Source organism: Empidonax traillii, unplaced genomic scaffold (assembly GCF_003031625.1).
Source record: "Empidonax traillii isolate 1590-97213 ecotype Southwest subspecies unplaced genomic scaffold, ASM303162v1 scaffold162:size863265, whole genome shotgun sequence".
Taxonomy (NCBI): domain Eukaryota; kingdom Metazoa; phylum Chordata; class Aves; order Passeriformes; family Tyrannidae; genus Empidonax; species Empidonax traillii.
The window spans coordinates 531,047-555,880 of NW_020955355.1; the positions used below are offsets into that span (position 1 = coordinate 531,047).

Sequence of the window (24,834 nt, forward strand, 5' to 3'; positions counted from 1 at the left end):
GAGTTGCACTTGGATCACAGCACACTGGATCCTGATGCTCCCTTGTAAAGCAAAGCAGCATTCCTTAGCCAGTACTTCCTTGGCCCCCTCTTGGCCCCACATCCTACCATGGTGTTGGAGACACCCACACTGTGATGGTGTTTATACCGAATCTCCAGTAAGATCCAGTCCTTCCCCGTACCAGGCACACAGGCTGAGACAGCCACACACCAACTCCCCCTTCAGATCAACTTACTGGGTTCAGAAGCACCGTCAGGAAGAGCTCACCACCACGGATGCTCTTGTCCAACTCCTTTGAGCCACCAGGATATTCATTATAGAAGATAGTGTGAGTAAAGAGACCACAAGTCTGTCGAGGCAGAACCTGGCAATATCAGAAGAAAAGCAAAGTTAGAAAAGAGGCAGATGCAGCAGAATCTACCCGTGAATGAGTCAAAGCAGCACTTTGGGGGTCAATATAAAGAGTAAGGGACATAAATGACATAGGTTCAGAGGACTCCTGCTATTCCTTCCAACCGTTTAGCTCACCACAGTGTGAAAAAGCCACTGAGATCTCAGCTGAGTCTTGCTGGGCTTGGGTTTGCTCTCCATTCAGTACTGACCTCTGAACTGTTCCAAGAAACACAGAACTGGCTTTAGCCAAGTTTTTTTTCTTTGCTTCACTTAATGGTTTTGGAAACATTGGTGATATTAAGATTAATGTCTCTGATACAGGTCACTAGAAGACCATTCCCTGGGCAGGAAAGTGCGCTCTGCTTGCCCAGCTGTGCTCACCATGATTCCATTATGGATGAATCCACGCCGGTACCGGGCAGGTCGTAGGTGTGGGTATTCCTCTGTGCTCGTTACTTGGATGTTCCAAACGGATTTCCATGCTTCATAAAGTTGTGTGTGCACAGGATAAACCCCAGAATGATGGGGGGCTACTGCATAGCCCAAGTCTGTGGGAATCCCATGCTCCTGGAAGCAGAATATGTAGCTTGATAATCCGGTATTTAACCAATAGCCTTAATAAGGATCCACGTTGGAGCAAGGTAACAGAGTAACATGAAAATTCTCTGGATTGGGAAACCTGAAATACTACCTGTACCTCTTGTTTTATGCATCTATAGAAATATAAGGGCAGTTTTGTATCAACAAAGACATTCAGCACTGGTAACAGCTGCTGTAAGAATGGTCTTGCAGTTTGCAGGTGTGAAAAATCAGACTAATTCAGAATTCTCAGGTCAGGCTCCATGGTTACTACATACTAATCAATGCTGTTAAGTGACATATCTCAGTCCCACAATGCCTAGATGTGAGTCATCACAGAAGGAAAACAAAATTTCCTTAACTGATATAGAGGAAAGAAAAATGATGGCCGGGATCTGTACTGTCTCTAGCAATCCAAAGAAAAGCAGACATGGAGCAAGAGACTATTGAGGGTGAAGATAGGGGGCCTGGAGCTATACTGACAGGAAATATCTGAATTTCTTAGGTTTTAATTCTACTGTGTGGTTCTGGTAACAATATTAACGATGACAGCTCTACCCTGGTGGTGCACAATAAAACCAGAGCCCCAAAATGAAGCAATAACCTTCTCTCACTGCTGGCCTGCTTTATGTTAAATATGTGTAATTGTGTTCTGTGCTTTGTCTCTCTTTCCAAAAGACTGCACTGTTACTTAACTAGGAAAAGGAGGAGCCTAAACTGTTTCTATAATGCTGTGACTGTGCTCTGAATTCAAGACCATTTCTAATCTGTGTGTGTCATGGGAACACAAGACAGCAGTCTGCTATTCCCAAGGGGATTACCATCAAAAAAACCAAACCAGAGGTGAAGAGGACATTTCTTTTCAGAGAAACATGTACGCTATATTCAACTCTGAGCTGCAAGCATCAAACTGACATTGTTCCAGCAATGCAGGATGTTCAAGACTTCCCCCTCGTCTGCCAAAACCCAGAGAATTTCTCCTGTACTCCCTAGATAAGTAACTTCCTTCAGCATTGTCTGGGAAGGCCAGAAGTAGGGCTGCTAGCACACAGCATTTTATACTACCTACCAGGTGACTTCCTTACAAAACCACACTGAATAAGGATGGAAAAGAAAATGCCTTCTTACTGCCAGAGTTTGTAAATTAATTGGATGGTAATGCTACAAGTTCACACCTCAGCAAACAAGAGCCTTGGGATTTGCACCCTGGAATTCGGTGGAGCTGCCTGGGGCCATGCAGGTGCCAGGAAACATTTCCCATTGCACAGGCAGGCAGGAGAATGGTGCTGTCTTCAGGCAAGCAACAGGAGCCACACATCAATCTGAACTTTCGGAACTGGCTTTCTTAAATTCAGCTGAATTATTAAACTAGTATTTGAGTTCAGTGGGGTCCAAACAGCTATTTCAGGAGAAGAATGTTTAACGATCAGTACTGTAAATAAACTGCAATGCCCCTTACCACAGCAAACTGTTTGTTGAGCTTCATCTGCTCAGCCAGCACAGTGACATTGTGGAAAAGATGAGGCTGCATGTGACTCCACATGTGAGGGAACCACCAGAACTCCTTCCTGTGTTTGAGCAGCATGTCATCCCCTTCGTCTTCCTCATCTGTACCTACAAAGAGCAGAACAGAAAGTGCAAAAACAGAAGGCAGAAGAGGGGCTCAGCGCTTAAAAGCAGTGGCTAATCCCCTGAAATGCAGATTGGTTCCAACAGGGAATCATGCTCTCTCTAATGTATTACACACACACACACAAATGTGGGGGCTGTACACAGGTGCTGGGACATACAGGGGCCAGGACAAACAGGTGCCAGGGGGTTACCTGTGTGGTAGAATTTCCCTGAGAAGCCCAGGTTGAAGGTGAAATTTGGGACTAACGTTCTCAGCTTATTCTGGGTGCTCAGTAAAGCCTGTTTGAACAAAAGGAAAAAGAAATGTTCATATTAATGTTTTTTTGCTCTGTAACATTCCTCTGAGCTCTACTGGTGCTCACTTCAGTCTGAAGTGGTATCACAGGGCATTGCTGCCCTAGGAGTGAAGCAGAGCAGACAAGTGCTCCATACAGGGAATCTTTACTTGAAATAATTCTGCTGTACTAAATTATGACCCTTTAAAACCATAGTCAGATGATGCTCTCCGATGTGATGGACCCAGAGTAGCTGCGCTAAGGAAAAGGGACAGCAAATCTCACTTGCAAGCAACAGATCCTTTACGCTTTCCAGATGCAACCTCAACGCTCCCTTCTCCCATGTTGGCTGGGACTCTGCTGTTGAACCCTTTCTCAGCCTATGTGTTAACGAAAAAGATGGTGGGGCAGCACACGATGCACAGATGAAGGAGAAGAAGTCAATAATATAATGAACAGTAACTAAATGATCCAAAAGGAAGGGGATTTTATTTGGAGAGTAAACGTGGATTCTCAGAACTACCCATGCAGCGAGTCCTACCACAGCAGGGAGGGAGCCCTGCCTTTGTGTTCCCTCAAAAGTGACAAAATAATTTTGTAGCAGGAAAAGTTTCCTGAATTTTGTGAAGAAGACTTGGGAGAATAAACATTCACAGTCATCACATCCCCTAAAGGTTCTCTCGTGCTCACTTGTATCTGCTTTAAACGTCCAAAGTAATTGCTATAGCCAAAGGGAAGGTGCCTTGTGCCACAAACCTCAAGGTCTAACATCGTACAGAGTAAGACACCAGCCAGCCTTGACACAAAGAAAAACAAACCACAAACCAAAATCCAAACAAAACTCAGGGGCTCAGTGTGTCACAGACTAGTAAGACAAACTAATTCCAGTCAAATTTCTCCTGCTGGAAAACAATAAAAAGAGAGAAGCCCTGAGATGCACACTGCTGCTATCTGGGTGCTTTGGGGAAAGTGCCAGTGGTGCAGCTCCCTACGGGAGAAGTTCTCAATCAAACAGGGAATGGGAGGAAGGCTGCTGGCAGGTGAGAGAAACAATCCTTGTCCAGGCTATCTATATTTTAATAGCTTTTCTAAGAAAGCAATGGATCAGTGACTGCACCAAGGTGAAGGTGAAGATCCCTCAACAGCAGACTTGGGCTGGATGCAAATACACACAGGCACATAACTCTGGGGAAAGCTATCAAACTGTACAGGGGAGATATTCCTGCATCAGCTGCCCTTCCCCAGACCCTTGGAGCACAAAACAGCATTGCAAGGTGCCCTCACGAGGCTCACACTCCACAGGCATTGTTTAAGTGCACCACTCCCCCAGTGGGGAAAGGGCACTCACAGAGGCAGACTCTCACTCTGTGGGGCAACCCTGACATCCACCACTTACAGATGATCTGAGAAATCACTGCTGTGATTTCATACATACACCAATGTATCAAAACAGTGCCGACCAAACACTACCTATCATATTAATTTCAAAATGGCTTCTGTAGTTTACTCCAATCACCCATTCACTGGAAACATATCTTGGAGCAAAGAAGCTGAGCGGTTTTATTCCCAAGGCAGTCTATGACCATGGCAAGGTGGGAAGATCAGATGGATTTTGTCTGCAGTCCTGCAGAAACTCAATGTTCTCTGAGGGAACCAAGCTTTCACACTTTTCCCTACAGACACACTTAACTGCCTGTTCCTCATTGCCACAACCACACAGCAGTGACACCAAATGCAGCCTGGGATGAATTTCAGAGGTTCCAGTTCCTCCATGGCCATATGTTTACCACATCCTTACCTCAATCCCCAACCAAGAATAGTATTTTGAGAAATGTAAGGCACGTGACATCTCCAGAACCTATCATAAACATAGGCAGCACTTTTGAAAGGTGACGTGCCAGCAGCACTGATGGCTGAAGCCCCCTTTGCACAAATCCAGCATTGGCAATGGGAGATCAAGATCCCCTTACATAGAGACACAGGGACTCACCCTACTCAGACTAAGAGCTGTGCACCTCTCTACAGAGAGCTTGATCACAATATTGCTTCAAAGTTTGGACCAGCACCTTGAGCATATCACCCCGTAACTTAGACAGGAAAGTGCCACTTTCTTTTCTTTCTCCAGAGCTGTCCCAAGCCTCACCACTTCTCCCTGCTGCCCAAAAAGGCACATCCAGTTCCCCAAGCTTGGGTAGAAAAGTGGAGGAAGGAAAGACAGCGGTTAAGAGGCTTAGCATTCCTCTGCATGGAAAGAGATTTACAGCCTGGCTGGGGTTACCATGACAACACATCTGTCTGATAATAAATCCCAAAAAGCCCTGCTCCAGCAGGCTGCAATCCTTTGTGTCCTGGGAGGGACCAGGGAGGTACTCTGGGGGCCCCAGAAATTCAGGGACTATGAAGCCCTATGGAGTCCTGCTTTTCTGGCAGGTTTATTGCTAATTGTGTGCCACCCCTCTGCTGATGCTGCATCCTTGTCACAGCCACATCTGTAAGGTAGCATGGCATAGGTTTGAAGAAACCTCCTTCCCCTGAAAAGGATAAAAGAGACTAAGATGCCAAGAGAAGTATTTGGACATTTGTTTCAACAAACTGTGCATTCCATGTTTCCTAGAACACGGGTTTGAAGAGGTCTGTGAGCTGTAGAAGGTGCAACAAAACAGGTGTGGGAACAGGCTGGATGGTGGCACTTTTCTCTGCACTCTGTTTCTCTTCTGTAAAGTAGGATGAATATGATAATACTAATAATATCTTACAGGTGATTCAAGTGGCATTTCATTTATGTCCATAATGTGCTATGAGATTGCCCCTCCAATCCATCCAAGTATCTCCGTTTTATATTTTTACACTATTTTTTTATATCTGTTTTTACATATTATTATCATCTTTTATTTCAAAAATCTTTTCAAGAGGCAAGCTAGCCCCCTAGCTAGCCAAAAAGGCTCCTACCCCAGCGAAACTCCCTGCTAGAAGCTCTGCACAGCTCACCCCAGCAAGGAACAGATGGGGTCTCCAAAGAGATGCTGAGCACTGCCCACCACATCAAGGCCAGACCTGCTTCTCGCAGTCTATCAGAGAACATCCACTGCAATGCAAGACCTGTATTTTTGGAGGCCTTTAGTGCAGGCCCAATGACAGAAAACTACGTTCCAATGCACATTTCTGGACACAATGCAAAAAAAGTCTAAGCTTCAGTCTGATGTTCAATGCCCATAGCTTTAAAAAAGGTTTTTTTTATAATCTCAAATGATGATAAGTATTTACTTCTAAGCAAATGTTAGGGGAAGAAAGTTTAAAATTGTGCCTTTTGTTGCAATACATTAAAAATCTACATAATCTCACTGACAGATCTGCAAAGATTTACTCAACAGTCGCTACAAGCTTTTGATGTCATCTAAAGACTCTCTCAATGGGGTTAACATTCTAGGAGTGAGGAAAGAATCAGGGGAAGCCACAGCACTCTGACTGTACTGGTTCCTTCTTTAGGACCTAATCCTTTCCTAAGATGGCATGGTGAGCTTGGCATTGCAGTCGTAGAGGGCTAAATCTTCATGCAACTCTGCTTTTTTAGCTAAAAATCTTCTAGAAGCGTTTGCAGAGATTTTAGCTGTTCCACACAAACACTAAATATTATCTATCTCACATCCCTCTAACAAGAGGCAAAAGATGCTGGGAAGAGAGGATACCATGACTGTAAGAAAACAGTGCACGGACAAATGAAGATAAACAGATGATAAAAAATGGAGGAAGAAAGCTGAATGCTTTGATAGCCTCTTCTCAGTGCTCAAGCAAAGGAATATGTGGCAGAAACACCTGCATTGTAGATAACGCCCCTGTGGACCATGGGCAGCACGTTCTTGAAAGGACTTCCTGCAGTTTTCTCACTGCCCAGCAGTAGCACTGGCAGAGCTCAAAACAGCACTGGCAAAAGAGAAAGCTCTCATGATACTGGTATTTCTACCTCCCCTCCAATCTTAGAATCAGGGAGTTGGAAATTGCTGAGTACTTTAATTGCAGGCAAGATCATCCTCTACGATTTAGAAAGGCAAGAGCTGGCTGACAGCCACCCTCACTAGGTTCTCTGTTTTCCACCCTCACCATTCATAACCCAAAATGAAATGACTGTCCTTGATTTTCACTTAGCTTGCTCTCAGACTCACTAGCAGTGATTGCTCACACTGTTCATGCCCTTGGAGAGATTACCAGCAAAAGAGGCAAAAACTCATCTACTTAATCTTCTTTCCTCGTACCTAAAGACAACCAGGAAGGATCACAAAAGCCAGATCCTTTTGCATTAGAAACGGCTTGTCTTTGTTGACCAGTGCCATGGAGGTCTGGATTATGACTTTAGAAGAGACTGACTGTGGAATAAATTAGAAGAGAAAGGATTCTCCAAGATTTTGTTTTGTTAATTACGTGCAGCTCAAATCTCTGGGAAACTTTACAAGGGAAAATAATTTTCTTTGTGCAACTTCCAACTGTTCCACTTTAATTGAGGACTGCAAGCTCCTGCTGCAACCCTTCAGCAGAAAGCAGGAATTCAAGGGTTACTATCTTTAAACTAAAATCAAGCACGCTTCTTTTTTTCTTGTTAAAGAAGAAAGCCAATCAGCTCTCCTTTAAGCATCACAAATAAAAACATTTCTCTCGTGTAAGACACGTACCATGGATATGCATTTGATCAAATCACAGTCAGTGCTTTCTTTTAATAGTAATTTTGTCTGGGAAGCTCTCTGAACGTGGACCTGCATATGGCAAGCAGGCTCACTGGGACAGCAGAGTCAATTTTATACCTTCACACAGCATCCAATCTTCAAACCGCTACCCTGACCACTGTAATCTAAGCTTTGAGATAAGGAGCTGTGTGTTGAGATAACAGCCCTGAAACAGAGCTTTCATATAAAAGGCCAAAGAAAATGCCAGCTGTTCTGTTACTATTATATCCCCTTCTCTCCCCATGGTGAGAGGTTATCAACAAATCCATATAGTTATTTCTTGCTTTTAAAAAATAAAAATTCATTAACCTCGCGTGGCTCTGCAATCAGAGAGCTTCTTTTAAATGGATAAATCTGGGGTTTATCTGCTTTGCCTGAGATTCTCTGCTTACTGATCACAGATTATTCCTCCATTTCACCCTGTTAAAACCCAAACAAAGCATCTTTTGGAATAATCTTGTCTGGGTTTTTAACATCACTAGAGCAGCCTTTGTTCCCGAGTGCTTTGGCCACCTATACCCTGCTTTCTCACATGGGTCTGTAACCTGCACAAACACTGTGGAGGTGAGAATCTCTGCCAGTTTGGACTAGAGGGTGTAGGGCCTGCTTAGGACCAAGACAAGACTGTGATCCTTCAAAAAAAACAAAAAAGCCTTTCAGAGCATTTCAGCACCTCACAACACAAGGACACTGCAGGGAAATGAAGAAAATGTTAGTATTTTTCTTAAGTAAGTAGTACACACAACTGTTCCATTTGTTACACCAGTATGCTGGGAAATGCTTTTTCTTTACCTCTTTGCTTAGAGCATTATGGTCAAAGTGGCTTTAAAGAATTATTAAAGAATGAAGCAAGCTAAATAATTGCATGCAATTAGAGCTCCTTCAGGCATGCAGCTTCAAGTGATTTGAAAAAATAAAGCTAGCTCCAAACAGAATGCAGGGTTTTCCTCTGCCTTAAGCTAAACTTGGGAGCAGAAGCAAAACATAAAATCTCGAAGTCCTAACAACATGAAGATGAACTATGATATATCTTGCATGGATGCATAAAAGAAGTAGAAAAGGTGGTAAGACTCCTAATGAGGTGGAAGAGTGCTCCTGGGAACATGGAACAGATGAGGCTGAGGTAAGGGGCCAAGCATGTACAACAGTATTTTGTCTTACACCTTTGCCTCAAATGTTTTGTGCCCCTGGAAGAAAGTTTAAAGGGTGCTTCACCTTGAAGTTGTTTTGGAAACATGCTAAGGCAGCTGCTGTCACAGGCTTATCACCATCACAGCTGGCACCCAGGGAACTCCATCCAGGACTCATCTAAGGGCAAGTGCTGAATGGGAATCCAGAGTGCAACAGCTGTGAACAACCTCAGCTCACCTGGAGAAACAGGCAGTGCACCTGCCTCGATGGCTACAAACCAGAACTGATGGGGAAGATAGGAAGGGAAGTCCTTGGCTCCATGAAGCAGCATATGCACACATAGCACAGACTCAACAGAACACTTTATCACATACTTTCAAGGATACAGAGAATGGGAAGGGGTGCTTAGTTTCTTACCTTCTTCCTACTTGTTTTTTCCTTTCCCTGTCTCAGTTCCCTTTCCTCCACAAAATCTGTCTCTGTGCCTTACCCATAAACCTTTTCTAATGGGTCACTGTATTACTCCAGAAACTGCCAAGGAAAGCAAACCACAAAGATAGCATCTCTCTTTCCCAACTGTGAAGCCACAGAGATGGTTCTCATGAAGGCTTGGTCTGACCATGTTTCCCTGGTGAATTTTTTGATATTCCCTGCCCAAGGATGATTGGCAGATACGAGGGGAGTGTAACAAAGGATGAGAGAAAACCCTTCCTTTCCCAATTTGGTTATGTGCTGAAAAGATGGATGGCTAAAATAGAGACTGTATCAGTTTACACCTCCTGGACTGGCCTACAGTTCTGCAATATAATATATACAGTTTATACACATCACAACAAATAACAATAAACATATTTTTTCTGTTCTATTCTAACACAACTTGCCTTTTCCTTTTGAAACGTAGAGTTTACAGCTACAAATAGGTTGGCAGAAGAAAACCTGCCTATGATTGTTCCTTATATTAAAGAGGAGAAAGGATAGACCACCACAGGCATCTTCCTCCTAAATTCAGAGAGCAGCTCCTGAAATGCTCCATTTAAACCTAAAAAACTGTTGAGAGCATCATATACAGTGCCTCAGCATTTTTGCAGGCTACTCCTCTGTTTAAGATGAGAACAGCTGCAGCAACTAAATTAAACACCACCTTGACTTTTGCCATCTTGACTTTCCTGATATACCACACACACTAGAAATCTGTCTAGGGCCTCTGGGGATAGCTACTCAGGGGGTTTTACCTCTACATCAGACACTTTCATGCGAGTGCCCTCTTTTCCCACAAATATATCGTCAATGTCGACAAGGATGTAACGATCAAGTGTGAGACAGAGGCGTTTGCCAGTCAAGTAGGCAATGGCATCCACAAAAATGAGTTTGTGCAGCCAAAAATTGAGGTTATTGCCAAAGAGAACCCGCTGGATCCCATCGTGCAGACCCAGGTCCTGCACCACGGTGGCATGCAACGCTTTGTGAGTGGCCAGGTGAGGAATGGACTCCGAGGACTTCGTGCTGGCCAACAGCACTGGCTCGTAGGTGCTGTGGTTTGACTGAAACACAGTCCAGTCATCACCAGGCAGAGGACCCTGTTCCACCTCGTTAGCCCGAGTGACATAGAGCAGGGGAGCACTAGGATTGATGTGATAGTCCCGCAGCCCCAGGTTGGAATGTAGGAAAAGGGGGAAACCCTTGAGCTGTGCACTGAGCAGGCTGTTCTCGTTTGCTTTGAAAAAGCCTATGATCCCTACTCCGTACTCTACACAGTATTTGTCCAGCAGCTCTCGGTTCCAAGCATCTAGGTTCACATATTTGAGGATGTTCTCATAGATAATAAGCGCATAGCGTCCTCTATCTTTGTCTGTCAGGGTGGGCATATCCCCTTTGCCGGGGGCGATCTCTGTCCTGTATTTAAAACGGCTAGATTCCAGGATGGCCACTATTTCCTGCCCCAGCTGGGAGTAAATGCTTTCCACAAAGACTAGCACCACAGGATCTGTGCGTGAGGTGTCCACGGATTTCGTGAGTCTCCAGCTAGCTTGCGGTGGGATCAAGATGCGGTGCTGGTTGCTGCAGTCACTGAAGGGCAGGGGCGGTGGCTCCTTGATTTTGGGGCTGTTAGTGACGTAATAAGCCAGGATGCACATGGAGATCAGGCTGAAGGCAATGAGCAGCAGGATCAACCTGTGGAGCTCCAGCTGTCGCACATGCCGCACCACTTTCCACAGCTGAATCATGGTGAGGCGGGCTGCTCACCCCTCCTCACGCGCTGCGCCCACGTCGCTCCTGAAATCTCCAGTGCCGCCGTGGCAGGACCCAGCAGCAGCTCGCGAAAAAGGAAGAGCAGCCGCAGAGAGAGAAAAAGCTAAAGCAAACAGCTACAAGGCTAGACTCCCAGGGATCTGCCATTTATCTCAGGTAACCATGGCCCTCAATTCCCATCGCTCTTTTGTGTGCTTCCTCCTGTTCCTCTCCTCTCACTCGGGAAAAGTCTTTTGGAGGAGCAAGGTTTCCTGATCTTGTCTCCAGCAGCAAATCAGTCTGTCATTCTGTGCACAAGCGGTTTCAGCTCAGCCTTCCCAGGAGTCCTGTTTCTTATTTAGCTGTTTCACATTCACATGATGGCACCTTCTCTTTGCATCCTGCAATTTAAAAAGAAAAAGTCAATTCTCAGTATGGATTCATGGTATTTAAGGGTTTGAGATGAAATGGCAGGATAGCAGGTGCAAGATGGGCAGTGTCTCTCGCTCATCAGCAGGCAGACCTGTTCCCTGGGAAGGGACGCACACCATTTGTGCAACCATAAGGGCCTTTGGAATAAAGGTCCTGACAGTGCACAGGGACTCAATATTTGCCTTGGGTAAGATCTTAACACCCTACAGCAAACAGAGACAAGTACCTGGCCTTCCCCCACTCCTCTTTATGCCACTTAACAGAAAACATGAAGCCCTTTTATTCTAGCCTATACTTCAAAATTTACAAGAGGAGGAGAGAGCCCTTACATTCTCCGTCCCATTCTCATACTAATGATGATGTGTCCAAGTCCTTGCCAGTGACTCCCTCAGCCCTCAGGATACGGCTGTCCTGAACCCAGCAGGATGCCTCACATTTCCACCACCTCTTGCCTCACAACTCCCCATTTCCATGGTTTCCAGCCCTGTCCATGACACTGCCCTGTTTGACCTGGGAACTCAGGTTCTTGCAGACCTCTCAAATATGGCTCTGGAGAGGCATCATCCCTCAGGCATCACAGAGGGCAGGGGCACAGGCTGCCCACGCACTGTACACTCAGTTGTTGCCAATTGATTCAGTGGCAGTTGGAGATGAAACATTTCTGAAACCTTTATCACCTTCTCTCGTGCGCCGCTGAAGAGAATGAAGCCCATTTTAAATCACCAACAGCACAATGCAAATTTGGGTTGGTCTCAAACACATGAAGCTTGTTAAGAAGCTCTCTCACCTCCTGCTTTGTGTTTATGGCAGCAGACTATTTCACCATATGTTGTTATTTTTTCAGGAAAAAGTGCTCAACAAAGCCAACAAACACCAAGTCATCTAAAACATAAACACCAGGGAAAGTAACTAAATTGCTCCTTGGTTTACAAGTAAAAATCACTGTGGAGTCTTCTCTCCCTTACCAGCAGTGAGACTAACAGCAACATCCAAGTGTGCCTTTCTTGGGATACAAGCAGATTTTTGGGGAGCACCTGCTGCCTCTCCCAGCACAATGCAAGAACACCCTCAGTGCCAGCCAGATGTTGCTCACCAAGTCAGTCATGCTCAAGACGAGCTCTCCATAAAAGTTAAAACCCCTTGTTACTCATCCCCCCCCACTCCTGCAGACACGTGCATCACCACAGACAGACCCTCTATCTACCTGCTCAACTCGCACAGCTTACAACACCAGGAGGCACAAGAACAGTTACAAAAATATTACCAAAACACGTCTTCATCCTTTCTCCACTCATCCAATTTTTGAGCCTGTTACTATCACTCTGATAAAACAAAGAACATCAGAAGACTAGTTTGTCTATAAGACAGACATAAGGTTTTTATATAGTAAAGTCAGAGTTCTTTAACAACTAGCCCCACCAGAAAAGAAACTACTTGTGAGACAGATGCTTATTTTGCTCCACCAGAAAAAAAAGACAGATGCTTATTTTGAAATGTGTATTACTAGACAGAAAAAAATCCTTCTGAGTCAGGGAAAATATCAGTTCATAGATGAGGCCAGAAGTCCCACTCTAAAGGCTCCCACCAGGCTGTTTTCCAAACTGTTGGTGCAGCTTGAAGCAGAGACAAAAAACACAAGCAGATTTTATATGAAGAGACATAATATTGCTAACTTTATGACAGCAGATGGAAAAGAGTCAGAGTGCTCTTTACACAAGCCTTATAATGATCATTAAGTATTATCTCAAATAACTTCTCTGCTATAAGCTCAGCAGAGCAGGGATTGGATTGTGTAGTGCAGAATGAAACCTTAGCCCTGATGAGGTCTTCAGAATAGTTGTAAACTCTCACTATAAACTATATTACACAATAATTTTCCACTGGAGAAACAGACACAGCAAAACGCACTGAAGGTCGCACTGCAAGGCAGCAGATGAATCACAATTTTTGATAAAACAATCTCTGTTCCCAAAGACTCCACATGGATTAAGTCTCCATTCCCAAACGGCCCTCTGTAATGACAGAGCTGGCTTTGGAAATCCAGCGGCAATAAGATATGTTTTCTTCATCACGGACAACTGATTAACTCTCAGTTTTGTCTCTACATACTGTTAACTTTTTAGTAGAAAAAGGATGGGGGGGAGAAGGTGAGAAATTACCGTAAGAAGAGATGTAAAAAATAGAACTCACACAGTTTCTTCTTTTTCTTGTTACTTAAGTGACAACTGCTTCTGAATGTACGACTCTCTGGACTGAGCATGGGATATGACTTGTAATTCCAGCTGAAGTCAAGTTCAGTTCCAGTGATACACCTGGAATGCCAGTACCATACCAGCATAATGCTCACTACAATACCAGCATAACACCCAAACCCATGTGCCACCTTTCAAAAGCAGCCAGGAAAATAAACTTTCCTCCTCGACAATGAGCCTTTCCCACGCCACTGATGCTGCAGGGATCCCCAGCGCTACCACCATCTTGCTTGGCACTACAGCCCCAAAGTCACAGAGAGGCAGAAGCCAGCTGAGGCAGAATTCAGCATGGCAGAGAGAAGGTAAATAGAAATCTAAACCAAGTTATGTATCTTTTTTGAGGTGAAATCCTTGTAAGACGCAGTAATACCTAGCTCCATCCACATCACAGTGCTCCGTGTATGAGAAGTGGTCTTCAGTCTACTCCTGTGCAACAAATTCATGCTAAACTCTTCACTCAGATTCCTGTATAATCAAATTCGACTGAGAAAACCAAGAATTCCAAGTCAGTGTCTTCTCAAATAGCTCCATTCCCTTTGCTTTTTAATCCTATTGAATAAAATAGAAACATTAAACTATTCTGGATTCAAAGATTCACTCTCTTTACATGTATTGGACAAGCAGTTGCTTTTGCAGGAGAAAATAATGTCAAGAGGGACTAAAAGCTCAGGAGCTCATGTATTACTTGCATGAATTCCCAAGCATTTCTGGGGTAAAATTTGTAATCTGAACACCACAGTAACAGTAAGAAAATTGAGAACATGTTGATCTACGCAAAAGCCTGGCAAGGTACTACTTTTACAACTCTTTATCCCCAAAACAACAATCTGGAAAACATTTCTCTTCCCTGGTTACACTCACTCATCTCTGCAACTTCATTTTTAATGTTGAACTGAATCTCTGTTTTGTAAAGAACTGTAGCTCCAGTTTCCCAGTTATCAGTTTAAAGACAAAAATCACAGGACAACTGGATTATTCTGTAGAATAAGGATGAAACCAGGGTTTAAGCTAGCCTGCCACACCTGCAGTGCCCAGCTGACGAGCACAAGGGAGAGGAACCCCCTTTGCTGGGCACTTCTGAATCACAGCAGTGTTTTGATAACAATGATTCCATTCAAGCCTCTAGCGAAGCTCCCAAACAAGCACCCATTTGTTACATGGGTGAGCTCAAAAAAACAAATTAAAAAAAAAGGCCTGTATCAGATTGCTGCTCAAGAATCTGTCAGCTCCGATCTCTTTAACAAGGCTTCACAGCCAGAGGGTATGCCAGCTGGCACGGGATGCATTTCGCTCTTTGGGGACTGCATCAGCTGGTTTAGGTTCAAATGAAAGGGAAAAGAAAAAAGCAACAAACAAATACACCAAACAAATTTTATATTAAAAAGCAAGAGAGCTGTCAGAAAGCACCCATACCCAAAAAGCCCAGAAATACCTATACTGGAGAAATAAAATAAAATTTAAAAAAACCCAACAAACAAACCCATGGTGAAAATTATTCCTTCTTAAAGGAAAATACCTGTGTCCTCTTTTGACATCAAACTCCTCGGAATCTAACTCCACAATAAACCCACCAGATTTCTAGATAAATTAAGGTCCATTCCGAACTCCAGCCAAGACTGCCTGCGTGTGAATTGTGCGAGGGGGCAGTCAGAACGCACGGGAAGGATGAAGTGTTCACTGGTCCAACGACACAGGCTCAGCAGGCACCCAGCCTGCCAGAAAAGCATCTCTAGATCAGAGAGTGTCAGCTGTAAGGTCAGCTATCTCACAGATCACCAGCATTAAGACAAAGGCTATATAAAACTTAGATGTTCTGTTTCCTAGTGATATACATTGTTAATGTGAAACATAAACTGTTTTGTGAATTATCAGCTGCTAAGCCGCATGGCAACTGATGTGATATGAAAGCAAGATAACAATCAGAACTGTGTGGTTTTAACGTCTGATCTACAGATATTTCCAGCTCCTGGAAATGATTATGGGAGATCAGTACAAATGCTCAAGACCAGCACTTATTCAAAACCATTGACTGGAATTTAAGTATTTGGGGCTTCTGGTGCCTTTATGCCAAGGTACACGGAAGACAATGGGTATCATTTTCCACCTTTATCAAGAACTGTCATACAAGTTCCTTCCTAGCTGTGCTACAGAAGGTCTTGCCACCCTAAACCCCAGTGTCACCAGTGCATTTCCCCAGCCTTTTTTATTAATATAACCCCTCCTTCTGGAATGCACAGCAGCAGGATCTTGGCTTTATCCATAACAGCTCTATTTCAGAGGCCTTTTTTCCGCACTTCCTGTGAGATAGTTGTTGCCTTGGGCCCCAGGGGGACTGCAGTAATTGAGTTACACAGTAATCAGAGAAGGAATCTGATTGATTTTCCAACCCATTCCACTTTAATGGTGTCATCATGACACAAAATTCCTCATTAGTCTGCTTGATTCTAAGACACCGCAGCCCCTCCTTGTCTACGGTGGTATCTGTATGCCAGGCCTCCAGGTACAGGTCCCCTCTCTACAACGACAGGAAACCTGGCAAGTGCAATCTCAGCAGAGCACGGTGAGCCACACAGCAAAAGAATGTGTAGGAGTTCAGCAGAATGAATGTTGGGTGTATTCCATATATTGGGTAGAAAAAACACTGTGGAAATTACAGTCACATTGCAATGTAATTGCCAGCCAAGCTCATTTTGTGGCTCTGGCTGTGTCTTTCAGCTAGCATCCACTGACAGTCAAATCCTGCAGTGAAAGACTGCCCAAGGAATACAAAATTCAGATCAAAGAGGCAAGAAACACTAATAGTGCCCGTGCTGCTCCAACAGACAGGGCTGCAGGCTCCAGCCAGCGCTGTGCTCTGCTTTGGAGAGTCCCCACGCAGGAACAGGCCTCTCAGTACAGACCTGTGGTAAGCTGGAAAGCTGCCAGCTGGCCAGCAGCCTTGAAATGTGTCAGTGTGATACAAGAGAAGACCTGTGAGACAAAGTAGTAATTATTTTAATTTTTTTTATTATCACCCCCAGACAGGTACGTAACTTCACACCTTCTGCAAGAGCAACAAACTGCAGTCCATGCTAAAGAGATCCGCAGGAACTCCCCTCATCCCAGCCTAGTGCAAACCCAACTGCAGTCTTGAATTTACCCTCGTGCCAGTGCAACAAAGTCTGAAGACATCATGAAGGCAAAGATCTTGGAGAGGCTGCCAGGCCACCTTTGTGGGGCGGTGCACAGGGATCCCATGACTCCTGCAAGGTTCTTGGTGTTTGGACCCAGCAGATCTTTGTTCTCTTTCATATTACAAAAAAATAAACAACAGGTTTAGTCCTTCCCATGCCAGTGACAGAGGCATGGCCCAGCACTACCTGTTAGAAACATAAACCAATCCTTCCCCCTGAATACAAAAAGGTCCTCCTCAGGCTTCCAGGAAATCTGGTTTTCAGCTCCCTGCCTTCTCCTCATCACACTACACTCACTGCTTAGGATCATTACAACTGACCTGACTCATTTTCAGAAGCGAAGGAATTTCAAACTTTTACACTGAGGTATTCCCTCAAGTTGTGTGTCAGCACCACAAGCCTCTACAGGTTTCACTGTCTCAGCGTAAACAAATTTAGGAAGGGAAAACAGTTTGCTGTCTTATTTTTCACTCTGCTTAAAGAGCAGATGTGCAAATAAGGAATCTGAAGAATTGCTAAAAAACCCAAGCAAATAAAATTTCAGCCTTCAGCAGTCCGCGAAGCTTAATAAAAACAGTAAGTATTGGCATATATTGGCAGCTGCACACCTTTGCTGAAATGGAAAGGAAAGACGAGAAGTATTGCAGCAGGGGAAGTGCTCACACAGGTCAGAGCTTTCCACCAGCTGAGGGGATGTCACGGCTCTGGGGGTGCACAGGTCTGTGTAACACAACTGCTCAGGAGAGAAAGGAGGCACTTTCCTCAGAGATAACCGCAGGGGCATATCCACTCCTGTATTACTTGTGGTACTGAACCTTTAATACCTAGCTATCTGGCCACCACAACAACAGCGCAGTTTCACTGTGGCCTTACCTCTCCTTCTGTTTTGTGCCTCTCCTGATACACTGGTCTATGCACATTTTGACCCTAACTCTTTTTCCCAAACCAGATGATAACGTGAGACATGAGCTCCTCTCTGCACCCAGGCACTTGCACCTGTGGGACAGAGAATCATAGAGCAGATTAGAGCCTGCCACACAAGGGCAGTCTGAGTTGCTCTACAATCCTTCCCAGGAGGGAAGTGAATATCTCAGTCACCCCAAATGGAAGGAATACATCTTCCTTATGTCAGTAATCAACACGTATGATCTATCATGGCAGAACATCTTCAACCAAACTGTGGGAACAGGAAACAGATGCAGTTCCTTCCACATTAGATATGGACAAGAATCTCATTTCCATTCTCTCATGATCCCTGCTTATCACAATTCAGATCAATGATTCTGCCGCAGAAAACAAAATGTCTTTTCTGATGATTTCTCTTAAGCAGCCTAATCAAGTGGAGAAATACAGTCAAACTGTGGCAACACCAAGACAACTCAGTGTCACAGCTGAAGTGTCTTAATATATCGCATATATTATGAAAGTTTACCTGTGATTGTTATGAAAGCAGCCTAACCATTCTTCCTATGAGCTATGCCTAGAAAATTTCACCTTAATTAGCAAGAGGCTGCTCTTCTATATTCAACTGCTTCCTCCTGTCACTTAACACATAGCAGATAATCTTCCTTTCTACTCAACTTTATCTAGGAACATATGACAGTAGGAAACAGATTTAACACTGTTACACTAAAAGTTTGTCCAACTGACACCAGAGGAAAGCTGTAAGTATGCTCTGCCAAAGCTTAAAAACTCAGGAAAGCTCTTGGGCTCACCTGTTCTTATGTATTTGCACCAAGATTTAGAGTCAGAATTTGCTGTGCTTGTAAATGAACACGTTCCCCAGCTCTGTACAACAGCTCCCTCCTACTTGCCTTTAACTGAGGCGTTCAGTTCACCAGACCTCTACCCAGTGTTAATGGCATATTTCCCACCTCTGCAGCATCTAAAATTCAGTTCCCTCTTACCTTGGTGTGATTGAAACAAGTAAGTCTCCTGGATTCAGAAAACAAAATATTCATATTTTTGGTGGCTTAACACAGTGCAAACTCACTTCAGAAAAAAAGGGGCAAAAGCAAGTAATTAATCTGGCAAAAAGAGTAAAAACAAGCAACGGGAAGATGAGTAAAATGGGTGGGAAAGGCATGACCTGAGGTCTATGGAGATTACATAAGCTGGGGCAGATAACAGTTTGGAGGCTTGGGTTTTGCAGGACAGGAACAAAACCAAAGCACTTCACTGCCCTATCCAAGCCTTCACAGCCATCTGTGCAAAGAAAAGTCATCATGCGCTTTTTCACAAGCATTATAGCAGAAACAGATCTCAGTGGGGGGACTCTGTAAAGAAAACTGTCAGGGCACTGCATACACGAACAGCCTTTGAATGTCCTGACCATCAAGCTGTACCTGAGCTCAGGCCATGACCTGAATTATGTTACAAATATGTTCTGCCTTGTCAACCTGACTTAGGACCTGCCTGATGACTATGGACTCATCTGGTGATCACTGGACTCTAGGCTGAACCCAGTAGCTACCACTGACGGCCTCCATAGTTGTCCTCTTTGGGTACTGCTGCTGAGGAGGCTGCCTGTGCCAGAGGAGAGTGGATGGAGATCCCCTGTGTGGTGAAAGGAACTCCAGCCTAGAGAAATGTCCTTTCGGCCTCGATGGGCTCGGCAGCAGCTTCACACACTGGTTAGTGTAAGTGGATGGTTAGTGAAGGATGTGTAAGTGACAGGAAGATGGAGACTGATAGAGAAACAGGATGATAAAAAGTTGTGAGCATTGTTAGACTGCCCTGTCTTAATATGGGTGGAATTTTTTAATTTTCTCTCAAGCCATCTGTGTTTGCAATTGTTATGAAATCACAGCAAGACAGGCAATGCACACTTATTTCCACACCACAGTTTACACGATGCCACGCTCACTACCGTTGTTAAACAATAATTTTAAGCCTGTAGCTTCTGTTCCCCCTTGTTTCTATCTTGTTTTTAGATAACACAGAGAAACAAAACTTATTTGAAAAGAAATACATATCTCAAATACATTAATTTTAAACTGTATTGTAATTCCATGCAACTAGTTCTTAGTCTTCCTCCCATTTTATAGGCTTAACTGCTAAAGTGGGTGGTAAATTCTTACATTTTTAATTAGTCAACTTCTTACCAGTAGAATTTTTTTCTGCTCTGAAGCACTGCATCTTTAAAATACCCCTTCATGCAAAATTGAGGACCTCATTAAGATCCTAATCAAGAGTACCCAGGACAACTCAGGAACAAAAGCTGCCATAATGGCAATCAAATCTACCCCCTGACAAAACTGAAGTTTTGTCAGGAAAGCTCAAGAATTTTGAGCAAAATGTAAATCTTCGTTAGGGACTGGAGCTGAAAAAAAAACTGCTTTGGGTACTGAAAACTGCAAGGTGTCCAACAGTGGATTTTGAAGACTAACTCGGCTATCTTGGAGACTTTCCCCCAAAATTTTCAGGTAGTAGTAAAATGCCCAATGAAATGCAATTAATTACTGAAAATTGGATTTTTTATTATTGACATGGAAAATATTAATGTTCGAAGCAAGAAAAATTTTTTTTTCCATGCAGAAATTTAATATTAATTTCACTTTTAGTTTCTGATAATGGAAAAACCTATGCTTAACCTTCAAGTCAAAATTAGGGGAATTATGTCTTGTATGCCATTGTGCAAGCTTTTATAAGTATTTATAGGATAAAACAATTATGAAACTATTTCTGTTTTCATATGGCAGTAAGATATGAGGTCAGATATCATCAGAAGCAAGACAAAACAGAAGCATTCAGAACACTATTTTGAAACAGTCCTTTAGCAACATTAACGTTTTCAAGGATTCTTTTGCTTTCTTAATAAATCTTAATTCAAATAAGTGAACTGAAAACAGAAAATTTCAATAATTTTCTTTTTAAATCAATGATCTGATTTCCTTAATTCAGATGGAATGGAAAGAACAGAATTGCCAGAAAAGTAGGTAAAAGGGGCATCAGCTAGTATGGAGAGGTGTTCAGTGGGCATGAGAACACTCCTGTATCTTGCCATATAAAACATGATCCAGAACAACAGATATAGGAAAGAAAGAATACAAAGGAGAGACAATTAGTCAAGTAAACAACTTGGGAATGATTGCTGGAAGAAATGGGTTCCCAAGAGCAGAGAAAGGGAGGGAGGATTTGGCAGCAGAGACTGGGAGAATGTTCCAGGAATAGGAGGCAGCATGAAACAAAGCGAAGCTGAGAGTAGGAGGAAGAGATAAATGGAGGAGTGCACAGGGAGTCACAGGAGTCTTACAGGACTAAGAGAAAATGACAGCTCACATTGCTTAAGGAGGCAGAAACAAAGTGCCTAAAGACAGAATTTTCCTACGACATTAGGTCTAGCTTGCCTGTGTTTAGAAAACATAGGTTATCTAATAATAAAAAAAGCATGTTCTAAATGGCTTAATAACTCATCTTTAAAGACAAGTTCCAGCAGAAACAGACCGTCATACTTACAGATTATACATTTAATGCTGATGGAGGACTCATACAGTCTTCAAGTCTGAAATTCACCATGTCATGCAATATTCCAGACACACCACAATATTATTTCACCCATATTCAGACTAAAACCACTGCTGTTTTGGTTGTGAAAGTATAACATGTTTGTAGTACTCACTGCATTCATCCTTTCCCTTTGTCCAGAGTGAAGCATTTCAGAGCAATAGAAGGCAAGAGTTGCATTAGGCAGGAAAGTTGCCTCAACTACATTCTTACAATGCTTTCTGCCTTTTCAATTGTGAACCGTTTCCCATACAGACACAAAAGTGGTGTTAGCTAGCTGACAGTGTAGATTACCTACATGAAAGAATACTCATGAGAAACATTATAAATGCTGAATTTTCATCATTAATGTTGAAATCTCAAGTTCAAATGTGCTAATTGATCTCACTGAGGTAATAGATACTTTTTAGTTTTCAGATCACTTAATACTAAAACCCTGTGCACAGATGTGATGGGAGAGAAACAACCGCATTTAGAGCATTCAAGTAATTCAAACTCGACTTTGCAGCAACCCTGTAACTAAATAATTAACACTTTCTGGTGGCCCCAGATTACATTAACACTATACTTCCAGACAAGATTTTTTCCTTCTTTTCCTACTCAAGAGTGCTGCAAAAGAGAGAGCAAAATCAGTCTGGGTATCCAAACTCTGAAGTTCCTTAACTTCATCACAAAACACAAGAATTAAATAATTTTTAGGTAGACAGCAACTTGGAAGAACTGTAATTATATTACTAAAAAATACACCACAGTAAACATATTTTAAAATTTTAGATGTTAATTTTAGAAGTTAAATACACAAATTAATTTTAATTCTAATTATTTGGTCTAGTTAATTCTCACATAATTAATTTGGTACCTGGAATATAAAGATTACAGTTTTTGGAAAGGCATGCTCTAGTTTTTTTACACAACAAAGAAATGAAGTCTCTGCTTGAACTGTAAAATTTAGTCTCCATTATGAATCTCGGGTAGTGTTTCTACAGTAATTTGAAACACTTTGACTTTGTCCCCACTCCTGTGAAGCCCTAAGTGGCTTGCAGAACATCTGTGATTGCAACTGTTAACAGAAAGCACATTCAAAGGACCTGCTGACATCTTGGTAGATATAGCAAGAATTCTGCCCCAGTGGTTTTTATGCTTATTTTTGCCCATATTCCCCTTTGCCTGCCTGTATTTTTCCAACCAATTTAGCTGACACAACCAGGCAGCACCGTGAGGCAGCTGCCTGCCGCTGGATGCAACCCAGCCTCCTCTGTGCTTGCCAGGCACTGGCCTTGCTGCCTGACTTCCCCCTCAGCTGAGAGGGCAAATGGGCACGTTCACCAGTGTCACCCCACCCAAGAGAGCAGACCTGAACATCCTTCTCTTCCTCGGCCACACAGGGCTGACAGTTTGGCAAATGCACTGTCATTCCAACTTCTGGAAACCCAGTGACGTTGCATTTTGCTTCCAGCCCTGGTGTTCCTGCGCTCATGGGGCTGTCCCTTGGCAGCAGTGCCAGATAACTCTGCCCAAGCAGAACCAAGGGCCATGTGGGGGGTTATTAAGTCATATGCTACCCTCGCTCAGCTCCTCCAGAGTTAAGATAGGGTGACTGTTTTAACTCATTCTTGCACATGTAAACTGAGGATACAATTTTGTCCTCTCACCCAAACACCAATTTCCCAAAGCATTCAGAGAGGAAGACTCCACAGATGAGCTACAGGAGAAGCCTCTGTGTTCAGGATACCAACACAAGGAACTGTGGGAAATTTCAGAGCCCTTTTGGGCTTCCTTCTCTTTTTGTAGAATTAGAAGGGGCAGAAGGATAAGCAGCATTATCACAGGAGATGAAAGAGGGTTGGAAATTAAAATATTAAACTTCCTCTTTGTACACTGGTCCACAAACATCAGCAAGAAGTTCAAATATCATCTTTGAGACAGTAAGAGTTCTTCATATGCCCTCTGGGAGGGAGCTAGACATGATCCTAAGAGCTAGGGAACCTGAGAGTAAGGGTGACTTCAGTCCTTTACTCCACTTCTACCTTGATGCGGTTACACATTTCCCAAACCCCATCTGCACAGTGAGAATCCCGTTACACAGAGATGCTGAGCACCGATGCCTCAACAGCACTCTGTGAATGTATCAGAACGAACCGGCATCCTGGTGTTACCTGGGTAAAACACAAACTTCAAAACAGTGATAAGGGTGGAACTGCCACCACTTGCTGCTCTACTGCAAACACTCGAGAGAATGAGATCTTACACAGAAGGTGAAAAATTCTCAATCAGTTCTCAATTAGCAGAAAGATTGTAACTCAGCTTGCTCTGTTGACAACATTGAGGTTGCTCCATGGAAGGGGTGAAAATCACCTTCCCCTCCACTGCATTTGTCAGGCCCTCATACATTTCTTTTTCTTCACTGCTGCTGTTTGTGTCAAAACAGGGGAATCACATCAATTCAACAAGGGCCACCTCTGAGGTTAAACTACTGGCAATAGCATTTAATTTACTGGAAAGGGGGAAGACAGTGAGTTTATTTTAGGTCAAATTGCTCATATGAAGAATCACCTTAGACTTTGAAAATTCTAGGAATACAAATAAAGAGGAGATATTTGAGTACTCTACTTTTTTTTAGAGAGAGTTCCACTTTCCTTCGTGATCCTAAACAGAGAAGTATCAACCAACTGATTTAACATCTGGAGGCCAAATCAATGCCATGAATCCTACCACATCAGAAGCAGCACTGTAACTTCTACCCCCCACCCCTTATAGAAGTACAAACCAGTACAACTGTACATCTACCAGTGGGAGACACTGGAGGTTTGTGTTATGTTCCCTCCCACACATTCCCCACCCCCACAAATACACAAATATATTCTGCATTTGAATTTTCAGTATAAAAATGATTTACATATTCTGAAATGAAGCACACAATATGGAGTGGTCACTAAGCACCACAGAAAGCCTGAAAAGCTAAAACACACTGAAGTAGAGAGGGGTAAACTTCTCCATTTGGTCTTGTTCAGTTGCAAAAAGGAGGGTGGGTCTCTACATAACACCTCAGCTCATATAAGGGGGTATGAAAAAGCAGCATTATGCTACTCTCTTATGATACCTAACTTCACAAGCTTTTGTTTGGATGAAGGCATTATGCTGGACTGAAAGCAGCTTTTGAAATAGTAAGCAACAAAACCAAATTCCTTTGAGGAATATTTTGCATTAAAGAAGGCTTTAAATTTGCACTAAAATATTCCAGCACCAGCCTTATTCTATGAACAATGTGTGCTCTCACTCTGCAAGCCCCCAGGCCTGGCTTGCTGGCTCTAAAGTGAGTTTGTTATTGCCCTAAGGGAGTATTAGATAATGAAGAGCTATGAGTTTTCCTTTTGCTTCATGCCTGGGCTCATCATAATGTGTATAAGCAGGCTTAATCTGCAGACCTTCCTTCTTTATATCTTCCCCCTCTTATTTTCCAGCAACCCAGCAACATTTTTTACAAATGAGCACTATCAACTGCCTCTCTTGAAACAAG

General features: G+C 43.2%; 1 protein-coding gene across 6 annotated transcripts in view; it reads right to left on the reverse strand.

Moving 5' to 3' along the window:
* Positions 1–24,834, reverse strand: part of NDST2 (N-deacetylase and N-sulfotransferase 2) — a 133,488-nt gene that overhangs the window by 14,014 nt on the left and 94,640 nt on the right. For all 6 annotated transcript variants that reach the window (XM_027885139.1, XM_027885142.1, XM_027885143.1 and 3 more), the window contains exons 3-7: positions 9,958–11,355; positions 2,796–2,883; positions 2,432–2,586; positions 775–960; positions 236–364 (exon numbers count right to left, since the gene is read on the reverse strand). In XM_027885139.1, coding sequence (XP_027740940.1) covers positions 236–364; positions 775–960; positions 2,432–2,586; positions 2,796–2,883; positions 9,958–10,950 — 1,551 coding nt within the window. In that variant the 5' untranslated portion in view covers positions 10,951–11,355. The remainder of the gene's footprint in view (positions 1–235; positions 365–774; positions 961–2,431; positions 2,587–2,795; positions 2,884–9,957; positions 11,356–24,834) is intronic.